Source organism: Littorina saxatilis, linkage group LG15, assembly GCF_037325665.1.
Source record: "Littorina saxatilis isolate snail1 linkage group LG15, US_GU_Lsax_2.0, whole genome shotgun sequence".
In the NCBI taxonomy this organism is placed as follows: domain Eukaryota; kingdom Metazoa; phylum Mollusca; class Gastropoda; order Littorinimorpha; family Littorinidae; genus Littorina; species Littorina saxatilis.
In genome coordinates this window covers 24,406,971-24,427,715 of record NC_090259.1, presented here as the reverse complement: position 1 = coordinate 24,427,715, position 20,745 = coordinate 24,406,971, and the positions used below count along the sequence as shown (strand labels likewise).

The 20,745-nt window shown below is 44.5% G+C and overlaps 1 protein-coding gene across 1 annotated transcript in view; it reads left to right on the top strand.

The window, feature by feature from the left end:
• The first annotated feature begins 287 nt into the window (after window positions 1-287).
• LOC138947966 (uncharacterized) overlaps window positions 288-20,745 on the top strand; it is a 75,463-nt gene continuing 55,005 nt past the window's right edge. Inside the window, exon 1 of the mRNA XM_070319490.1 lies at window positions 288-3,917. Within this exon, the coding sequence (XP_070175591.1) occupies window positions 605-3,917 (3,313 nt within the window). The 5' untranslated portion in view covers window positions 288-604. The remainder of the gene's footprint in view (window positions 3,918-20,745) is intronic.

Genomic DNA, 20,745 nt, shown 5'->3' with positions numbered 1-20,745 from the left:
AAGAAACAAACAAAAATGCATACATATGTATATATATTTATAAACTATACATATTTGACAAACAACAAAGGTATAATGGAGACTGAAAAGTGTCGGAGTGGGTGGAATACAAGGGTGGTTGGGTTGACATGTGCTTGTACAAACAAACAAACTCCAGGCATGAAATATATCCAACTTTTTGCGAATCTACATAAATCACGGTTTTCTTTTCAGACAGATTGCAACTCATTGCACTACAGTATTTTGAATCTGTTAAGAAAAAAAGTAAAGAGACAAGACAAGGACAGCTCAAGTCTGGTGTCAGACTTTCACCAATTATAGAATTTTGTTCAGGGCAACATTAATTAATTAGGGAAAGGAAAGAGAACCAGAAAGCAAAAGTAAACAGAAGTGAACCAGAAAATGACTAATAGAGTGAAAGATAAAACCACATTTTGCATCGTTTAAAAATATTTTTTTCAAAGAATGAGAAGACAATCCGGCGCTTTCTCGTGCTCAGTTTTTGTGTGTGTGTTTTTTTACAACTCTTTCCCAAGAGTTCTGATGTAAAGAATGTTTTTATTTTTTTGGTACAAATTGTGTTCATCTCTGTCGCAGGGTTAGAATGGACAGCAACCTCAAGCGACGCGACCCAATGCAGCCACAACAACCACAACACCAACAGTCGCCGCAGCCAGACAGTGATGGTGAGAACAACGCCAGCACCGCCAGCGGCGACAATCTGGTCAGTCCATGCAAGAGACTAAGGCTCCGTGATGGTCCGGAGAAACCGGCCACCTTCACAGACCAGACCAACAACCCAGGGATATCCTTGCTTGACCAGACGAACCAAGGGGTCAGTTTGGTTGAGACAACTAAGCTTGATTATGACAGAGCCAAGCATGATGCGGACCTAACCCAAGATCCGGAGGTAAGCACTTACCATGGCACCACTTTTCTTGACCGAACCAACACCAAGGCTGTCTATTTCGGTGGAAACAAACCCGGCACACCCCGCGCTAGGAGTCTTAGTGACACACCCGTGAAATACAGGAATGGGGTGAACTTTCAAACGCCAGACAAGACAGGTAGTTCTTCTTCTGCGTGCACCACTCCCGAAAAGTCACGCTTTCCTTCCAACGATTTCTTTCTAAGCCCGCAGAAACCCAGTGGTGCCTCCAGTCGTACTCTCACGCCAGAAAAGTCAGCGTGTTCAACAGTCAGCAACACGCCTGTTAAATCCAATCACGAAAACAACGAATCTGCTAGCATTTGTCCAGTTCTCAACACTGCCGAGAAGAGAGGGTACCCAACGAACACCGTTAACCAAGAAGAGCTTTTGCAACACGACAACCTTACTAATCACCCACAGGAGTTCGAGGAACAGACAGACTTTGGTGGACATTCTTGCGACAGAGGTGAAACAGCTTGGGACGATGATCCTGACTTCCCACCAGACGAAGAAGACTTCCTGTTGGACGAAGGGGAACAGGAAAGAGATGTTCAAAGTCACGTGTCAGCCACACCACAACGTCGCATCCCCAACAACACTCCAGAGAAGTCCTTAGCCCTCGACGACGACGAGGTCGGTGAGATCATCATCAACAGAATTGAAGAGTCGGAGCATCAGGTCCTACTGGAGTGTTCAGATGACTCCAGTATCTCTGCCGACGAGGACAATGCCTACGAAGCAGACTTTGATGAAACAGACGACCTTGGTGGTTTGGAAAATCCAGAGCTGCAGAATCTGCTTTGTGATCCACAGCAGTCCGTCACTTTCGCTGATCAGACCAACACCCAAAGTGCCCACAGACGTAATGCAGCAGCCATTAACTCAGCTGATGCAGGCGGCGGTAAACATTTTGAACATTTCTTTCCCCAGCAGCCAAACAATCCTGCACTAAAAGACCACGCTGAGGCACCACAGAGACAGTATCCGGTGAACCATGGTCCTAAACACCCGCAGAGTGACGATTTTAGTCACCCCAACAACGAAGGTTTTAACCGCAAAAATCGCCGGCCAATTCAAGATTTCAGTCACCCCAACAGCGAAGGTTTTAATCACAATCCAGGACATTTTAACCATCATCAGATCGAAGATTTTAAACCTGCTCAGAGAGATGTTAGACACCATGAAACCGACGGCTTTGACACTCTACCTCAAAGACCTGTTAAACGCTCAGAAAGTGTAGATTTCAATCGTCTTCGTGGTGACGGTTTTGCCCACCCGCATCAACCGAGTCGTCGTCCGCAGCCAGCCAAGGTCACAGCAAGTCATCAGAACGACAATCATCTGCACGTGCAACGTCAGAATCCATCCAACGCCAACGACCCTCAGAATCTCCAGCGTCGTGTTCGTGTCAACAGTGCGGGGAACCTTCTCTGTCCCGAGGAGCTGGACCACCACCGACTGAGTCTTCAGAGCTATGGGGGTAGCCTTGCTCAGTTCGCCACCCTCGGACCACGACGTCGCGTGGGCAGCCAGGGTAGCTTCCTGGACGCTCACGAGCCTCCTTTCAACGACATGCCACCCGGGTATCCTGCTCACCACCGTCGTCACCTGACCACCTCAGCGAGTCAGGAGAACGTCTTGCAGCCCCAGAACTTGGCTCAGCGTTTCAGCCGCGCGCCGGACATTGATGGCAGAGTTTTTGACTACGGCAGCGTGGACAACTTGAGCAGAATACATCACATGGGTAGCTCCGATGGTCCTGGAGGCCTTGTGAACTATGGTAGCGTTGATATACTTCAGGGTGGAATGCGTGGCTTTGGGCAAGGCGGGTTGGTAGACTATGGCAGTGTAAACGGTCCTTCTGTCAGCAGCGCGCAGCAGGGCGGTCTGGTCAACTACGGCAATGTAGACGGTCCTTTAGGCGGCAATGGGCACCTGCCTAGACCGTCTTCTCAGGGTATACCCGTGGATAACAGAATCCCGAGCACACAGTCTAACGGTCAGCAACAGCTCCAAAACTCTGAGCAACCCAAGCTCTGGTTTTACGGGAGTGTCGACAATCCTCAGCGTTTGACTGGCGTACAGCAGACAGGCCAGCAGTTTCAGGGAAGTCAGCACCAGGCCTTTGAGAGAACAGGCAGCCTTATGCGCCAGAAGAGCGATCAGGCCTTTGTGCGATCCGCCGCAAGAAGAACTCTGCCAAGACTGGGTAGCCAAGGCAGCAACAGTGAAGGAAGTCTCGGGTACTTTGCTACACAGGGTAACCCGGTCAGCCGTGGTACCCAGGACTTTGCAGAAGGGGTGAGACAATCTGCTGGCGGAAGGGGCACGTCAGGACAAAATGTGCAAACCTCGGGGCATTCAGGTCACCAAGGTAACGCACCGGCAGCCTCCAAGGCCAGCACAGGCACCCTCTGCACACTCCCAAACTCAGGTAGCAGTAACCAAGGCAACGCCGTGCATGGCTACCCACCTCAAGAACACCCTGGAATCCTGACCCATCACGACCATCATCACGGTATGCACGTGCAATTTCAACACGCTGGTTCAGGCAGTCACGCACAACTCATCCCGCAAGGCAGCCGCGGGCAACTGGTCCACTCTGGCGGCCAGGCAGGTCACGGACAGCACTTTCATGGCAGCTTTGACCACTACGACATCCCCGAAGACCATCACCAGCTGGTCCACTCTGGAAGCCAGGGAAGCATCGATAGCCACGGACGATCAGTAGGCAGCCAGAAAAGTTCTGACAGCCACGGAAGATCGGTGAAGAGTCACCGGAGCGCCGACAGCCAGGGAAGAAGTTCTCAACGGAGTCAGCAAAGCGTGGAGAGTCTGGGACGGTCTGAGCGGAGTCAGCGAAGCGTGGACAGTCACGGGAGGTCGACGGGGAGTCAGCAGAGCGCGGAGGGTCGTGGCAGGTCACGCGAGTCCAAGGGCGTTGACGTGGAAGAGTGCCAGAAGCGGAAAGTGCTGGAAACACCAGGTATGGGAACCTTGAACTTTTTTTTCTGTGTTGCGTTGTGTTGTGTTGTGTTGTGTTGTGTTGTGATGTGTTGTGTTGTGTTGTGTTGTGTTGTGCTGTGTTGTGTTGTGCGAAAAGTGCTGGAAACATCTGGTATGGGAACATTTAACTTTTGTGGGTGTATATTGTATTGTATTGTATTGTATTGTATTGTATTGTATTGTATTGTATTGTATTGTATTGTTAGTTGTTTGAGGTGGTTGTGTACTTGTGTTAATTCTGCTTGGGTTAAATGTTCAGTGATATAATAGATGAGCATAAGAAAAAGAAAACGGTGAGTGTGTGTGGGGATGTGTCCGTCTCTTGTTGGGGCTTTGGCCTGCGTGTGACGGATGAGAAAACGGAGGTGTTTTGTTTCCTATTGTGTCCTTGCCTCTCAAACAGATTTTGCAAGCTACTGCAAATGCAACAGAAAGCCCACTTGGCTGAACTCACGAATCTAGCGAATAAATCACTTTGTTGAGACAGTTCTTTCTTCCGATTTTCACGATATTGCATCATTTTGTGAATGACAAATATTCCTGCGGAGACTGGTTGAGAGGGGAAGGGAAAGCGGCATGCTTCCAGCTAGACGTTTTTTCTGTACAATTTCATAATCTTATGTCTGATCACTACTCACTGTATATATATATATATGTGTCTGGTCAAGGTACAAAAACAATGGTCCTCCTCAGGACTATATTTCCTTGTGATACGTCCCCCACAAAGGGACTTTGCATAGTAAATAGGCTGTCTGTGAAGGGATACTTTTTTTTCTCTCTTTCTCTTTCTCTGCTAAGAGATTTTAACAAATCTCGGAAGAAAGTCTCTGCTGACTTTCAATTGTTTCTTTCACAATTTCTGATGTTTTATAATGTGGTCACCGTGAAAGTTGCATCGCCATTAAAGCGATCCAATTAAACAAGCCTTGCAGAAAACTTCTTTACCAATTCCTGTGTTGAACAGCAGTGAAAAGTTGACCGCTTTTGCTGTTTAATCTTTTCAAAATTAGATCTAACTTGTTCGCATATCCATTTCTGGATCTCCAGGCTGGTACAGTTACCTCCCTTTAGGCTTTTTCAAATTTCCCTTGTTTTAACCTAATTTCTTGATTAAAACTTGTCTAAATTTCTAAATTCTTTCTTAATTAATATTAATTCCAGACTTTGACCTGAAATCAAAGTGTTTCCCTTGGGCTTTTCAGATGAGGGTAGTCTCCCATGCCAACAGAAGCTACCATTCAGAGAGTGGTTTGCTTCTTGGTTGGATACCATGGGTTGACAACTCTCGCCATCAGTACCACCTGACCACTGATGAGACACAATAGTGTTGAAATACATGTCTGGTCAAGGTACAAAAACAATGGTCCTCCTCAGGACTAGATTTCTTTGTGATACGTCCCCCACAATGGGACTTTGCAATGTAAATCTCGGTCCCCCTTGAGGAGGGTCTGATGCTCCCAATAGGCTGTCTGTGAAGGGATACTTTTTTCTCTCTATCTCTTTCTCTGCTAAGAGATTGTAACAAATCTCGGAAGAAAGTCTCTGCTGACTTTCAATTGTTTCTTTCACAATTTCTGATGACTTTTCAGAATTCTTGAGAATGACTTCTATGAAAAATAACACTGGTAGCACGTACTGTCCGAAGCCCACATGTTGTCCCCAAGGAGCTGACGGAATGTTGACAGGGTTTGACTTCGTGATAAGCAGAGTACTCAGGGAGGAGTCTGTTGTCCCAGGCGTAAGGCAGGGTTCCACTTCAGAACGCCATCCCCCTTCACCATACTACCCGCCCGTGGATAAACAGTGTACCCGTCCACTAAACAATTACGCACACTCACGCTGCGTTGATGTTATGGGTAGAAACACTTGCCCCTGTGTCTGTCTGTACACGCTTTGGAGCTTTGCACAGGTTTTGCCTTTAGATTGGATTGCTTGTCAGCACAAAGACTGCGAAGCTATCATGCTATGGTGATGGCAGTGGTCATTGTAACGCACAAGTTTACTCCGTTTTGATTTTATATTATGTGTGTGCACTAAGAATACGAGGTGAATATTCTAGGTGGTCAGAGCAGCGTACAGGTTTTTGTATGCCCCTAATTATTCCTCCCTCGAGAGCACATCCTGCTGGCTTGTCCATACCACAGTGCTCTGAGGGACACCACCTGGCCAGAGGAGACAGCGCTACAAAAGAAGCTATACGGCCCCAAAGAGGACTTGGAGAGGACAGCACGTTTCGCCCTGCAGTCCGGACTGACGATCTAACAGCGAACGACAAGAAGAAGAAGTGTCCAATGTCATCGGCAAATTCGGCGACTAGAGACGTTTTCTTTTTTTCTTCAATAGGTGTTGAAGCGAAAGTAAACAGTCTCCAATTCGCCTCCTGTCATCGAGTCAGATATCATCGCTTATATTGTAGAGCTATAGACACGATAAAAGCGATCATCTGTCGATCCGTCGGATATTCAGAAAGAATTTGAGACAACGACATCTGATAATGGATCCTCTTTTTCCTCCCTTTTGTCCCATGTCATCGGCATGTTGGCACCTACTAGTCTCTCCAAAATCATTTCTGATTTGTCGCTCCATTTAATATGATGGCATGTTACATTCGGTGTCGAGAGAGCGTAGTTCCCATAACACTTTGTGCTCCCTTGTGTCCGATATCATCAGCGTACTGGCACCTAGCTTCTCCGAATATCATTGCTGATCGTTCGCTCCATTTGATATGAGGACAATCATCTGTCTCGCGATCGTGCTTCTCATGCAATGACGCTGATATCATCACGATTTTGACACGTCAGTTACGCACTGTGGAAGCGATCGTTTTTCCGTTCATTTGTTCTTTTGTAGATATCAAAGTTGTACCGACATTTAGAAATATATGAAGGTGGTTCTGTTGGAAAGAATCGGAGACAACGTCGTCTAAAAACTAACTGCCTGTATCCTACCTATAGAGTCTGGTATATCAGCGGCGGGTGGCACCTAGTCTTTTTGAAAATCAGCGGCGAGTGGCACCTAGTCTTTTTGAAAATCAGCGGCGAGTGGCACCTAGTCTTTTTGATAATCAGCGGCGAGTGGCACCTAGTCTTTTTGATAATCAGCGGCGAGTGGCACCTAGTCTTTTTGAAAATCAGCGGCGAGTGGCACCTAGTCTTTTTGAAAATCAGCGGCGAGTGGCACCTAGTCTTTTTGAAAATCAGCGGCGAGTGGCACCTAGTCTTTTTGATAATCAGCGGCGAGTGGCACCTAGTCTTTTTGAAAATCAGCGGCGAGTGGCACCTAGTCTTTTTGAAAATCAGCGGCGAGTGGCACCTAGTCTTTTTGATAATCAGCGGCTAGTGGCACCTAGTCTTTTTGATAATCAGCGGCGAGTGGCACCTAGTCTTTTTGAAAATCAGCGGCGAGTGGCACCTAGTCTTTTTGAAAATCAGCGGCGAGTGGCACCTAGTCTTTTTGAAAATCAGCGGCGAGTGGCACCTAGTCTTTTTGATAATCAGCGGCGAGTGGCACCTAGTCTTTTTGAAAATCAGCGGCGAGTGGCACCTAGTCTTTTTGAAAATCAGCGGCGAGTGGCACCTGGTCTTTTTGAAAATCACCGCTGGTGTTTTGCTCCATTTCATTTGAGAAATATCTCTGGAGAATGTCTTTGCAAGTGTTTTTTAACTTGAATCATCACGCTTTTGACACGCCAGCGAACACTGCGAAAGCGATTATCTCTCCGCTCGCGCATTGTTTCGTAGATTTCGAAGATATAGCGAAAGTAGACATTTTGAAGTTGGGGTTCGGCTGATATCATCACAGTTTGGACACATCACTGAACTTTGCGAAAGCGATCATCTCTCCGCTCGCGCATTGTTTCGTAGATTTCGAAGATATAGTAGAAAGTAGACATTTTGTAGTTGGGGTTCGCCTGATATCACCACAGTTTGGACACGTCACTGAACTTTGCGAAAGCGATCATCTCTCCGCTCGCGCATTGTTTCGTAGATTTCGAAGATATAGTAGAAAGTAGACATTTTGTTGTTGTGGTTCGGCTGATATCACCACAGTTTGGACACGTCACTGAACTTTGCGAATGCGATCATCTTTCCCCTCGGTAATTGTTTTGCAGATATGAAAGGTGTACTGACATCTACAGTTTTGTTGTTGTGGTTCGGCTTCGTTTACAGTGTCATGCAATAGTGCATGAAGCTACCTTGGCGAAGGAGCGAATTAGTCGAAGGAGCCGTGGCGTTTATCTGAAAGGACCTAATCGTTCCGTAGTGTAACCTTATATTGGAGGCAATTGGCTGCCGAACAGTAGCTTTATTTTAGATGCCTGGTTTGGTGATCGCTGAGATTAGATTTTGTTTGTAAATGCTTATAATATATCTGTTATTTTTGGAGTTGACATGAAACTTGCATAAGTCATCGAACAGACAGACAGACCGACCGACAGGCAGGCAGGCAGGAAGACAGGCTTGCAGGCGACCTGGAATTGAGGCAGGCGGGCAGACAGACAGACAGACCGACAGGCAGGCCGGCAGACAGCAGGCTTGCTGGCGAGCTGGAATTCAGGCAGGCAGGCAAGGCAGACAGACAAGACGGAAAGAAAAACTAACATACGAGATCATATCAGCTCGGTAAAGTTTTTGTGAATTTTCCTTGCTTATCCAAAACTGCAGGTTTTTAGAGAGACGGATTTTACAAAAATGTAAAAGGAGAAACACAGACAGAACACCTTTCGGTTATTATGTTGTCGGTGTTTCGAAGCTTTTATTAAAAGTGATGACTCCGGTAGATGAAACATCGCCATCACAATGAAAAGCTATCCTCTTGTGGACAAAGGCAGTTGAAGAAACGATAGACATCTGGCATCACTCACGAGCGCTGACATCTGATCACTCGCGAGAGAAATTCAAGTTTTACGCCCTCACGGCAAAGCCATTAGGGGCATGTACCCGGGTTTTAACCCGACTTTAGATGAGATACACAAGTGTATGCGTGTTAAGGTGGTATCAGCCATCTGATCACTCGCAAGAGGGTCGAGGTTGAGGTGACATGATTATGATGGAAGAAACGTACACCGTTTGTTAGGTGTCAGACGATTGGATGATTCCAACAGATTATTCTGTTTGATTGGTCAGGTTTGATTTTAGTTTCAAAGGATGCTTATGTTGTGTTTACCCAAGTGGAATAATTACGTCTGCGTTTTCTTTCCAGACGTAATCAGCCGATATTTTGTATTGCAAATGTTGATTCCAACGATGTTAACAAAGATTTGACTTTTGATATAACCAAAAAATGGTGTGAATTCAGGGAGGCAGATGGGGGAGGGGAGGAAAAGGGGATTTGAAGGGTGTCAAGATGGCGGGCAGGGCTGGAGTAGAAAGGAACGAGAAGGAAGGAGTTTAAAGATTGGTAAATAGAAGAAAAAAATGTTTATAGCAAAACCTGTCTCAACGTACAACCTCACACTTGTCGATAGCAAGGAAATTCACACACATACACACGCACGCACGCACGCACGCACGCACGCACACACGAACGCACAAACACACGCACACACACACAGACACACACAGACACACACACACACACACACACACACACACACACACACTGTTTCTCTTGAATCACCTCTTCCTACACTCGACAGTGAAAACTATCCACGATCACCCTTCGTTCAAGCCTCACCACCATTCATTCGCAAACTGTCGAGGACACAGCAGGACTGAGTTTCAACAGGTGTGCCCTCAGAAAAACACCTGAAAGGGGGCTATTACATGCACAACCAGTGGTGACGATTTGTGCCTCGATAATTTGTCTGAAGGTAGCCGTGGTTACTAGCATGGGGTCATTGTCAGAGGGCGCGAAATGAAGCGCTTTGACTAATTTAGTTTCACTGGTTGTGTGACCATTGTCGTGTTGTATTTGAAGTCCCGATGATTTTGTGGTTAGGGTCATTGTCACCAGGGGCGAGATGAAGCGCTGTGACTCATTCGGTTTCAGAGGTTGTATGCCTATATTGTTGGTTTAAACATAAGTTTATTTTAACAAAAGTTACAATCATGACATGTATACAAAATACACAGGTAACAGCAACAAGCTAGTGGTGTTCCTGCATGGACAGTCCAACGTAAGGCGGTAAGGTATGACTATTGTTGTGTTGTTTTAAAAGTCGTGATGATTATGTGTTAAGGGTCATTGTCACCAGGAGCGAAATTGTGCGCTATGACTTGTTTGGTTTCACAGTCTGTGCGACCATTGTGTTTTTATTTAAAATCCAAAGGATTATGTGTTTGGAGTCAATGTCACCAAGAGCGAACTAAAGCGCTTTGACTCGGATGGTTTCACAGGTTGTGTGACCATTAATTTCTGTGTTGTTTTAAAAGTCGTGATGATTATGTGTTTATAGGGTCATTGTCACCAGGAGCAAACTGAAGTGCTTTGCTTCATTTAGTTTGACAAGCTTCAGGTGATTGTTATGTTTTAAAAGTCTCGGTGGTAAGGCTGTTATAATGGACGGTCAGAACATTAGCATGCATTCTATAGCGCTGAGAGTTGCATTATTAGCGACTGCTGCATTCCCAGCAATTAGGATATGTTTCGAATAGAATTGAGAGAGGGGGAGAGAGAGAGAGAGAGAGAGAGAGAGAGAGAGAGGGGGGAGAGAGAGAGAGAGAGAGAGAGAGAGAGAGAGGGAGAGAGAGAGGGGGAGTGAGAGAGGAGAAAATATGGACAAAGAGAGAGAGAAAGAGACAGGCAGACAGAGACGGAGAAAGAGGAGAAAGCGAGAGGCAGAGAAGAGACAGACAGACAGACAGACGGAGAGAGATATATAGATGAGAAGAAGAGAGAGATAGAAGAAAAAGAAAGAGAGAGAGAAAGAAAAGAAAGAGAGCGAGAAAGAAAAGAAAGAGAGAGAGAGAGAGAAAAAAAGAGAGGGAGAGAGAGATAGACAGACAGACAGACAGACAGACAGACAGAGAGAGAGATAGACAGACAGACAGACAGAGAGACACGGAGAGAGAAAGAGAGTCTCGTCTCTTTTGTGAATACTGGGCGCGTCCAGTCTGTGGCTACTGATAGTACCGTGCTGACCCTGGGCCATATGGCCATGTTTGACGGTCGTGCTAATGCATGCCTGTCACCTGATATGATAACCAACGGCTAACACTGACCGGTGTAATGTGTGCACGTCTGCGCAACTCCACTATCTACGTGTTTATTCGCGAACAGGAGGCTCGCTCGCGTGCCATCTGCTGGTGCATTGTTGAGCATAGTGGAGGGATGCATGTTGGTGTACAGTTCGTGCGATGTTGAGATCACGCACAACAAGTCAGAGAATCGCACAGCAAGCAGAACAGACAGACGGACAAGACAAGGCACAGCAAGACAAGACAAGACAAGACAAGACAAGACAAGAGAGAGTGTTTATATGTGTGTGGGCAGGCGTATGTGTACCTCCACACTGCCTCTATCAGTGTTATCGTATTTGATTACATAAGCAGCGTATAAATAATGATTATTATCGTTTGTCTCGTATTTAAAATGTAAACGAATTACTGCCTTCCAAAAAAAATTGTTACATTTACTTGAATTTACATGTTGCATGTCTTAGACTTGATGCTCTCTTCCTATGCGCTCTCGTCCTAGTCTCTCCTTGTGGTTGTTAGTACTTTCTTCCCCCTCCCCCTCCCTTTTCTTTTTTTATCTTCTGTAGATTCTTTTGTTCCTATTTAGCTCCCCATCCCCATTCTTTCAATTTGTTCTTCTGGTTTATTGTTGTTATGTCCACCATTACGAAAATGTGTGTAAGGCAAAAAAAAAAAAGTGTGGTTACGGTAACATAGCCAAAAAAAATAGGGTAGGTAGGTAGGCAATCACTTTTTTTTTTTAAACTTTTTTTTCTAATGTGTACAAATTAAACCTACTTGACAGGGAAATAAGTGTGCGACACGGGCGCTTTCGCTTTCATTGCGTTTTTTGGACTCGTTTTTTGTTTTTTGTTTTTGACAAATGTAATAAAAAGTTATAGGATCGGCCCCTAAAAATAGGGTAGGTCGGGTTACCGTAACCACACCTATTTTTTTTTAGGCCTAATTTAGTATTGTTCTGGTCACGTGATATACGCATTTGCTTGAGTGCGTGTCCTAGCTGTGTGTTTCGAACTGTTCATGCGAAGAAATTCTGAATAAAATTTTGTTTAAACCAAGTGAGAGTGGACCAGGAGCGTGGACAATTCTACACAGGGCAAGCCAACAAGACAAGACATGATAAGACAAGATCAGATTAGACAAAACAAGACAAACGAAACAAATAAACAAATAGACAAAGAAATAAGAATGGTTAACACCTGCTTCTGTGATAATTCAACATCAATCTTTGTCTTTTGTACTTGTCTTGATGGATTGCCCCTGTTTAGAATTGTCCACGCTCCAGGCCAAATCAGTCCGGCGATGCATGACCATTGTGGACAACCGAGCCGAGGAGCCCGCACGTAAAGCTCCATCCGCTTCTGTTCATGCATGCTCTGCTGAAATTCCCTCTTTAATCCGCAGCCCCCACACTTTCTACGAATTCGTTTTTGTACTTTATGATCATTCTATGCGACAGGATGGGACGAACCGGGTGCAAAGGTCTACCCGCTTCTGTTCATTCTCTGATGAAATTAGCTCTTTGATAGACCAGCTCGCCTTACTTTCAACAAATTCGTTTTGTGGTTCATTATCATTGTGGGTGACGGGATGGGAACGAACCAAGTACCCCGGGTGCAAAACCAAATGTCTACCCGCCTCTATTCATTCCGTGCTCAAATTAGCTCTTTGATAAACCAGCTCACCTTACTCTACACAACAAATGCGCCTTATGTGTGAATGTGTGTGTGTGTCTGTGTGTATGTGTGTGTGTGTGTGTGTGTGTGTGTCTGTGTGTATGTGTGTGTGACCTGATGGGTACAATCGGTCTGCTCAGGCGAAAAGGTTTACCCACTCTACTTAATGGTCAAGTCAAATGACAGTTTTAATCAACTGGAAGCGACGGTTAATTCGACGGATTTGCTTGGAACAAGGGCAAAGGTCGTGCTATCTGTGGGAAGACGAGCAGAGGTTAAAACTCCGTGTCTTGAACTTTATTGTGGTTTGCAGACAAAATTAAGCGAAGCGCATCCTGAACAATACGGGTATCATGCGTCGAAATCCATCAAGCACCCCCTTCATTACTGTTCATCCATCACCATTGTCGGGTACTCAGGGTGCGTGTGAAAAGGGATGTACTCGCAGTGGCTGGCTGTCTTGTCAACTGTGCGCGCGGTGGTCGAAGACAATGGACCTGCAACGGTAATTGTAGTGCCCGTCACTCAGTCTTTGTGGGCCAAATCAAAGACTTGGCTGAAACGGCTACGTCCCAAAGATTCCAGCAAGAGCCCACCTATATCACCCCCCCCCCCCCCCCCTGCATCTCTGTTCACCTTCTCCTGCTTAGCTCTAGGTCTTTGTTCATGTTAATGTATGTTGTTTGTGTTTTGTTTTGTGGTTTGTTTTAACTGTGTGTGTGTGTGTGTGTGTGTGTGTGTGTGTGTGTGTGTGTGTGTGTGTGTGTGTGTGTGTGTGTGTGTGTGTGTGTGTGTGTGTGTGTGTGTGTGAGTGAGTGCGTGTAGTTCCCTTAGTTTTTTTAAACTAGTATCTCTTTTTTTCAAAACCGAAGTGTTCATGCGGGTATAATGGTAGAGATCAGTGAGTATGATTATACATCTAGCATCCGTCCGGTAACTTCGGTCATTCTTTTCAACACTTTTCTCTACTGGGTACGCGGGTATAATCACGGATATTCGCCCCAGTCATGGAAGAGTGCCCCATTCCGGGTATATATGAGACTTTGATATAATTATGATCGCATGGACACTCGATCTGATGGAAACCTATAATTTTGTAGGCGCACAAGTTTCCGCTCAGTTGAAGTTGCTTGTTCTCGGACATGTTACAAAGCCATACGCTGGTCATACTACATGTACAATATTTTTCACAGCAGCTGTTCGTCTTCCTACGATGAACATAAATAGGATCAGCAGGTCAGGGTCCAGGAGACCGCGTGCGCGTGGAAACGATATAGGTTGAAGAGTAGAGGCTATCTGATTAATCGTCTGGGGTCAATATTAATATCACAGTATAATGGTGGAGGTGAGCATCGGTCTACAAGAACTATGTGCACGTGCGAGTGGAAGTGATGGGTGAAGAAGGGGTTATCTCCATAATCGACTAGGGATCAATATTTTCAAGATTGCTGTCAGATAGGACATCGTTCTCCAAGATGTGAATAATGTGCGGGTGCAAGTGAAGGGGTTATCACAAACTGATGAAGGGGTTAATATTGGTTTTCGAGCAGTAAATGGACGTGCAAGTGATGGATAAAGAAGGGGTTATCTCCATAATCGTCTGGGGTCAAAATGTGCAAGATCGCTGTCAGATAGGAGAGTTCGTCGTTCTCCAAGAAGTGAATGTTGCACGTGTAAATGATAGGTTAAAGAAGGGGTGACCACAAAGTGATGAAGGGGGTTAATATAAGTAAGATCACTGTCACTGTCAGAAAGTAGAGAACAGTGTTTTTTTCCAGCAGTAAATACACGTGCGAGTGCAAGTGATGGGTAAAGAAGGGGTTGTCTCCATAATCGTCTGGGGGTCTTCTTCTTCTTCTTCTGCGTTCGTGGGCTGAAACTCCCACGTACACTCGTGTTTTTTGCACGAGTGGAATTTTACGTGTATGACCGTTTTTACCCCGCCATTAAGGCAGCCATACGCCGCTTTCGGAGGAAGCATGCTGGATATTTTCGTGTTGCTATAACCCACTGAACTCTGACATGGATTACAGGATCTTTTCCGTGCGCACTTGGTCTTGTGCTTGCGTGTGCACACGAAGGGGGATAAGCCACTAGCAGGTCTGCACATAAGTTGACCTGGGAGATCGGAAAAATCTCCACACTTAACCCACCAGGCGGCCGCGACCGGGATTCGAACCCTCGACCTTCCGATTAAGAGGCCGACGTCTTACCACCCCGCCACAGCGCCCGTCATCTGGGGGGTCAATATGCACTAAATCACTGTCAGCTAGTAGAGAAAATTTTTGTCTCCAAGAAGTTAATGCACGTGCAGGTGATGGGTTCAAAGAAAGGGTTGTCACAAACTGATGAAGGGGCCAATATTAATAAGATCATTGTCCCTGTCAAATTCTCAGTCTTCATATCAGGATCGCAACCGCGCGAGTGACGGGTTAACGAGGGGTCTATCTCAATAATTGTTCAGGTGTTGATGATAATATAGCAGAATAACTATCAAGACACTCCGGTGTAACACGAAATGTTTACTCCACGAAAAATTTACTCCGGAGTAAAAAATGTTTCCTACAAGAAAAGAACTCCCCAAGGCACGAACAAATTACTCCCTTCAAGAAATGTTTACTCCCCATTTTTTTTTACTTCCAGTAAAAAATCTCGTACGCAAAAGTGGGATGCGGGCGAAGGGATATTGCCAATATGTGATCTCGCGCAAACGAATGTCGCGCTACCCTCCCTCCACCCCTTCCACCACCAAGACTAACAAGGGACAAGGGAGTACAAGTTTCGTATATACACCTGGCATGGGAAGTTAAATTTCTCGTGTTAGGGTGGAGTAATTTATTCGTTATTTATTCGTCAGGGGAGTAACATTTTTTGTACGAAATGTTTACTCGGAACTCACGTGTCGTGGGGAGTAATTTTCTCGTGTTATGGGAGAGTACTTGTTTTGTAAAGGTAGTAACATGTTCGTACGAAATTGTTACTCCGGAGTAAAAAATCTCGTGGGAGTAATTTTCTCGTGTTACACCGGCACTCTCAGTCTTGACAAGACATTTGCTTGGGATAGTGTTGTACTGCATAATTATTATGAGGATGAATATTCGGTGATTGTTCAGGGGTCAATATTACTATTAGTAAGATCAAATCTAAAAGCAGATAGCCTGTCTGTCCCAGAGACAGTATCCATGTCCCACCCCCGTGTCACCACAGTGGCACACAAAAAAGATCTCGGTCATTCTGCCATAAGTGCAGATTGCTGATATCACCTGAACACGCATACACTTGTGTATCTCATCTAAAGTTGGGTTAAAACCCGGGAATATGTATGCATGCACCTAATGGCTTTGCCGTGAGGGCGTAAAACTTGAATTTCTCCAGCAGATAGCCTGATAACGTTCCAGAATCAAAAGCAGGACAGGTGTGGTATTGCAGTGATGGTGCTAGGCTTTTTTTCAAACCGGTACGCAAACGTTTATGATGCAAACAGTCCAGAAACAAACGGTAGGCTGGTCAATGAAACCAGTAAGAGTCCAACTCAGACTACTGGTTTTGTTGTTTTACCAGCGAAAAAAACCCGGTAGTTCCAAAATCAACCGGTAGGTCATAGCGGCAGCCATTTTGTTCCGGTATTTTCTCATTTCAACCGGTAAAATACCCGTAATTACCGGTTAACGCCAATACTGGTATTGGAACGTTGAATTTTATTGTTCAGTTTAAAGACCATTGGGTATGGTCGATGTACTTGTGAATGACTCATCTTGTCAAAAATCAAACGTACCAATAACTCAGATAATGGGATACCCTCGGCGTCTTCAAGACATCTGCCTGGAAATAGTTTAAGTTGCCATGAATGTCTTCAAGAAGTGTGGCATTTTATGAAAATAAGTGATTTTGCTGAATCATGCAATTTTGCATCTCAAAACATCGGTTACAGTTACAGAATGAATCTAACAAAACATGCCGCACCCTGCACAAGAAGCAACCAGGTTGTTGAATATTGTTAAGGCCAAAAAAAAAAAAACAAGTCGCGTAAGGCGAAATTACTACATTTAGTCAAGCTGTGGAACTCACCGAATGAAATTGAACGTAGTCCGCCGCTAGTGCAAAAGGCAGTGAAAGTGACGAGTCTGTTTGGCGCAGTAGCGGTTGCGCTGTGCTTCATAGCACGCTTTACTGTACCTCTCTTCGTTTTAACTTTCTGAGCGTGTTTTTGATGCAAACATATCATATCTATATGTTTTTGGAATCAGGAACCGACAAGGAATAAGATGAAAGTGTTTTTAAATTGATTTCGAACATTTAATTTTGATCATAATTTTAATTTTTTTTAATTTTCAGAGCTTGTTTTTAATCCAAATATAACATATTTATATGTTTTTGGAATCAGAAAATGATGAAGAATAAGATGAACGTACATTTGGATCGTTTTATAAAATATTTTATTTTTTACAATTTTCCGATTTTTAATGACCAAAGTCATTAATTAATTTTTAAGCCACCAAGCTGAAATGCAATACCGAAGTCCGGCCTTTGTCGAAGATTGCTTGGCCAAAATTTCAATCAATTTGATTGAAAAATGAGGGTGTGACAGTGCCGCCTCAACTTTTACAAAAAGCCGGATATGACGTCATCAAAGACATTTATCGAAAAAAAGAAAAAAACATCCGGGAATATCATACCCAGGAACTCTCCTGTCAAATTTCATAAAGATCGGCCCAGTAGTTTACTCTGAATCGCTCTACACACACACAAGAACACACACACACACACACACACACACACACACACACACACACACACACACACACACACACACACACACACACACACACCACGACCCTCGTCTCGATTCCCCCTCTATGTTAAAACAGTTAGTCAAAACTTGACTAAATGTAAAAAGTCTGTTTACGGTAACATAGGCCCAAAAAATAGGGTCGGTAGGTCCGGATTTATTTGTTTTTTTTTCTCCAAAAAAACATACTTTTAAGGTTTTTTTTTCCCCAAATGCCCAAAAAAAGTCTAGGGTCGCGCGGTAACATAGGCACCAAAAAAATAGGGTCGGTAGGTCGGGATTTTTTTTCTCTCCCCAAAAAACATATTTTTAAGTTATTTTGCCAAAAAACAGACTTTTTTTTCCCAAATGCCAAAAAAAAGTCTAGGGTCGCGCGAAAAAATAGGGTCGGTCGGGATACCGTAAACAGACTATTTTGTGTGTGTGTGTGCCTAATGTATGTCAGAGTGCGAGGATGTTCTTATCCCATTTAACATCTTGGACTTATGTGTAATGCTTTTACATGCTCGTGTACACGGAAATGAAGTAACCTTTCAACCCTTGGTGGCATGTTAGTTATTGTCTCACACCTGGAAGTCATTTTCTGTGCTTTTAACAACATGTCAAGATTAAAGGAGGTGCAACACTCGATTAATAGCTGCACACTTACTTTACAGTGTGAGAACATTCAGATGATTTTGTTAGCTTTTCTCCATGTAAGTACCCGAGATATTACCAATTAAGATAAGAATAAAACTCGTTACCGTCTGCAAACTTTCCAATGTGAGAATATTAACAGGATTTTGTGAACTTTTCTTCCTGTAATTGCCCAAAGACTAAATTGCCTTTCAACGATAACACATCTGGTATCAGTCGTAGACAAACGCAGTTTCGTGCACTGGTAATTTTTATTGCGTTTTATCCGACAGCTGTTCATGGCTTTCCCTATCATCCCATTAAAATATTTACCTCGTCAACGCTGCTAATCTTTGGACAAACGTAGAAATCTGTTCAACGCCTGGGGCGCTAAAACTCTTCCCTTTCGCACTCATACCTGAGGTCACCTATCATTCACCCACGCGAGCAGCGCAGTTGCCTTGTTTAATCGCCATGTGGCATCTACGAGTACACTCAACTTAGATTGAGGAACATTCAGCGCGCTTACCATAAGAGTGCGTTAAGGCACCTTATCGCATAAGGCGGACCGTGCACTGATAATAATGTTGCCGTAAAAGTTTTCACATCTGTTCACCTGTAGTCTTCAAGATTTTCTTCTCTGTGTTATGTCTGAACTACGCTAAATGTCGCAACTTTTGCGTTACATGTTGTGTTGATAATCATTTCGTTCGCTTTCTCTCTTAATTCCATGATAGAACTGTTTGCGCTGTCGTTCGTTTTATTAGTTACCTTGGGCCCCATTTCTCGTGTAAATCTTAAATTTTTGTGTTTTCGTTTTGTCGGCTGTTTGTCATATCTCGGTCACCATTCCGCATCCTCGTATAGCAACAAATAAACAACTCCAAAACAAATAACAAATAAACAAACAGACAAACAAGAAACAACAAAAACATGCAAACAAACGACCCCATAGAGAGCATACACACACTCCACACACGCACACACACACACACGCACGCACGCACGCACACACAGGCACGCACGCACGCACGCACGCACGCACGCACGCACACACACACACACACACACACACACACACACACACACACACACACACACACACACACTCACTCACACTCACTCACTCACTCAACCAAACACTATTGCACGTTTTCTTTATGCTAGATTTCACAAGTTATATTAATCTTTAGTTCTTGATTTGTATTATCTTTAAGATGGTGTGTCTAATTTCACAAGTCTCGAACCATGAAGCACACTCCTTTTCTTTTGTCAGTCGATGATAGATGTGTCACGCCGCAGCACTAGAAAGTAATTATGCACTCGTGGTGAAACATTGGCCACTTATAGTCGCGTCACACAGTGTCTGATTCCACTTACAATTGAAGTTACATCTTATCAAACTTAAAAGATCATTTACTAACATCCCTCTCCATGTGTCAAACCATAGAAGTAAAAGAGGAAATGTCTGCGCAATACTGACCACATGTGGTGGATAGTTCACCTTTTTAGTCAACGAAATGATTACCGATGTTGAGCTTCAGCAGCAAATGTTTCACCTACTTATGCTACGCTCTTGACTTCATCTGGCAGTGTCATTCAAAGACTTGTCAAATCATTAGAAGCATTTAGTCAATATACATTTTCCTGTGTCAAACCAAAGCAGTAAACATGATGGCTTCTCGTGATGCAATACTGCTTTGGAGTAACAGTGTTCTCCAAACCAAGCCATAAAACGTGGTAGGTGTTCGTGTGGCAGTGCCATTTCCTTTTAATTGTTGACGAAGTAATCACCAATGTCGAGCCGTGGCAGCAAACTTGTCACGTACTCATGCTGCTCTCTTGACTGCGTCTGGAAGTCTTATTTAAAGTCTTGTCAAACCATAAATCACATTTGGTCATGTTCTTGTGTCAAAGCCATTGCAGTAAAACAAAAAAAATAGTGCTGCTTGTGATGCAATACTGTTGTGATGTAGCCGTAGTGTCAATCCACTTAAAGTACTGTTGGACCATGTTGTGAATTATCCCCTTGTCTTCGTCGACAGAGCACTACACTATGTCAAGCATTCGAGTGCTTGCCAGTAGGCAAGACTTAACATCATTTGACAGTGTCACTTCTCAAGTCTCACGGAACCATGTATCATACTTTTCCGTTCCCTTTGTTGACAATGCACGCCATTTCAAACCCTAACAGTAAACGTGCTCGTTTCTTCTTGGTGCAACACTTAACATCATTTGACCAAGGGTGGATCCAGGATTTTAAGGGGGGGGGGGGAGGGGGGGGGGGGGGGAGGGGGGGGAGGGGGGGGGGCACCCAAATTTTTTTTGCACAAACTTGAAGGCGTAAAGCGCCCGAACATGCTACGGGGGTATGCCCCCCCGGAATTTTGTTTTTTCAAGGAAGAAAAATGCTGCAATCTAAGGCCACCTGAGCTCAGAAACTGTCATTTAATCATCTCTCTCTCTCTCTCTCTCTCTCTCTCTCTCTCTCTCTCTCTCTCTCTCTCTCTCTCTCTCTCTCTCTCTCTCTCTCTCTCTCTCTCTCTCTCTCCCCCCCCCCTAAATCCGCCACTGTTGTCAGTGTCATTT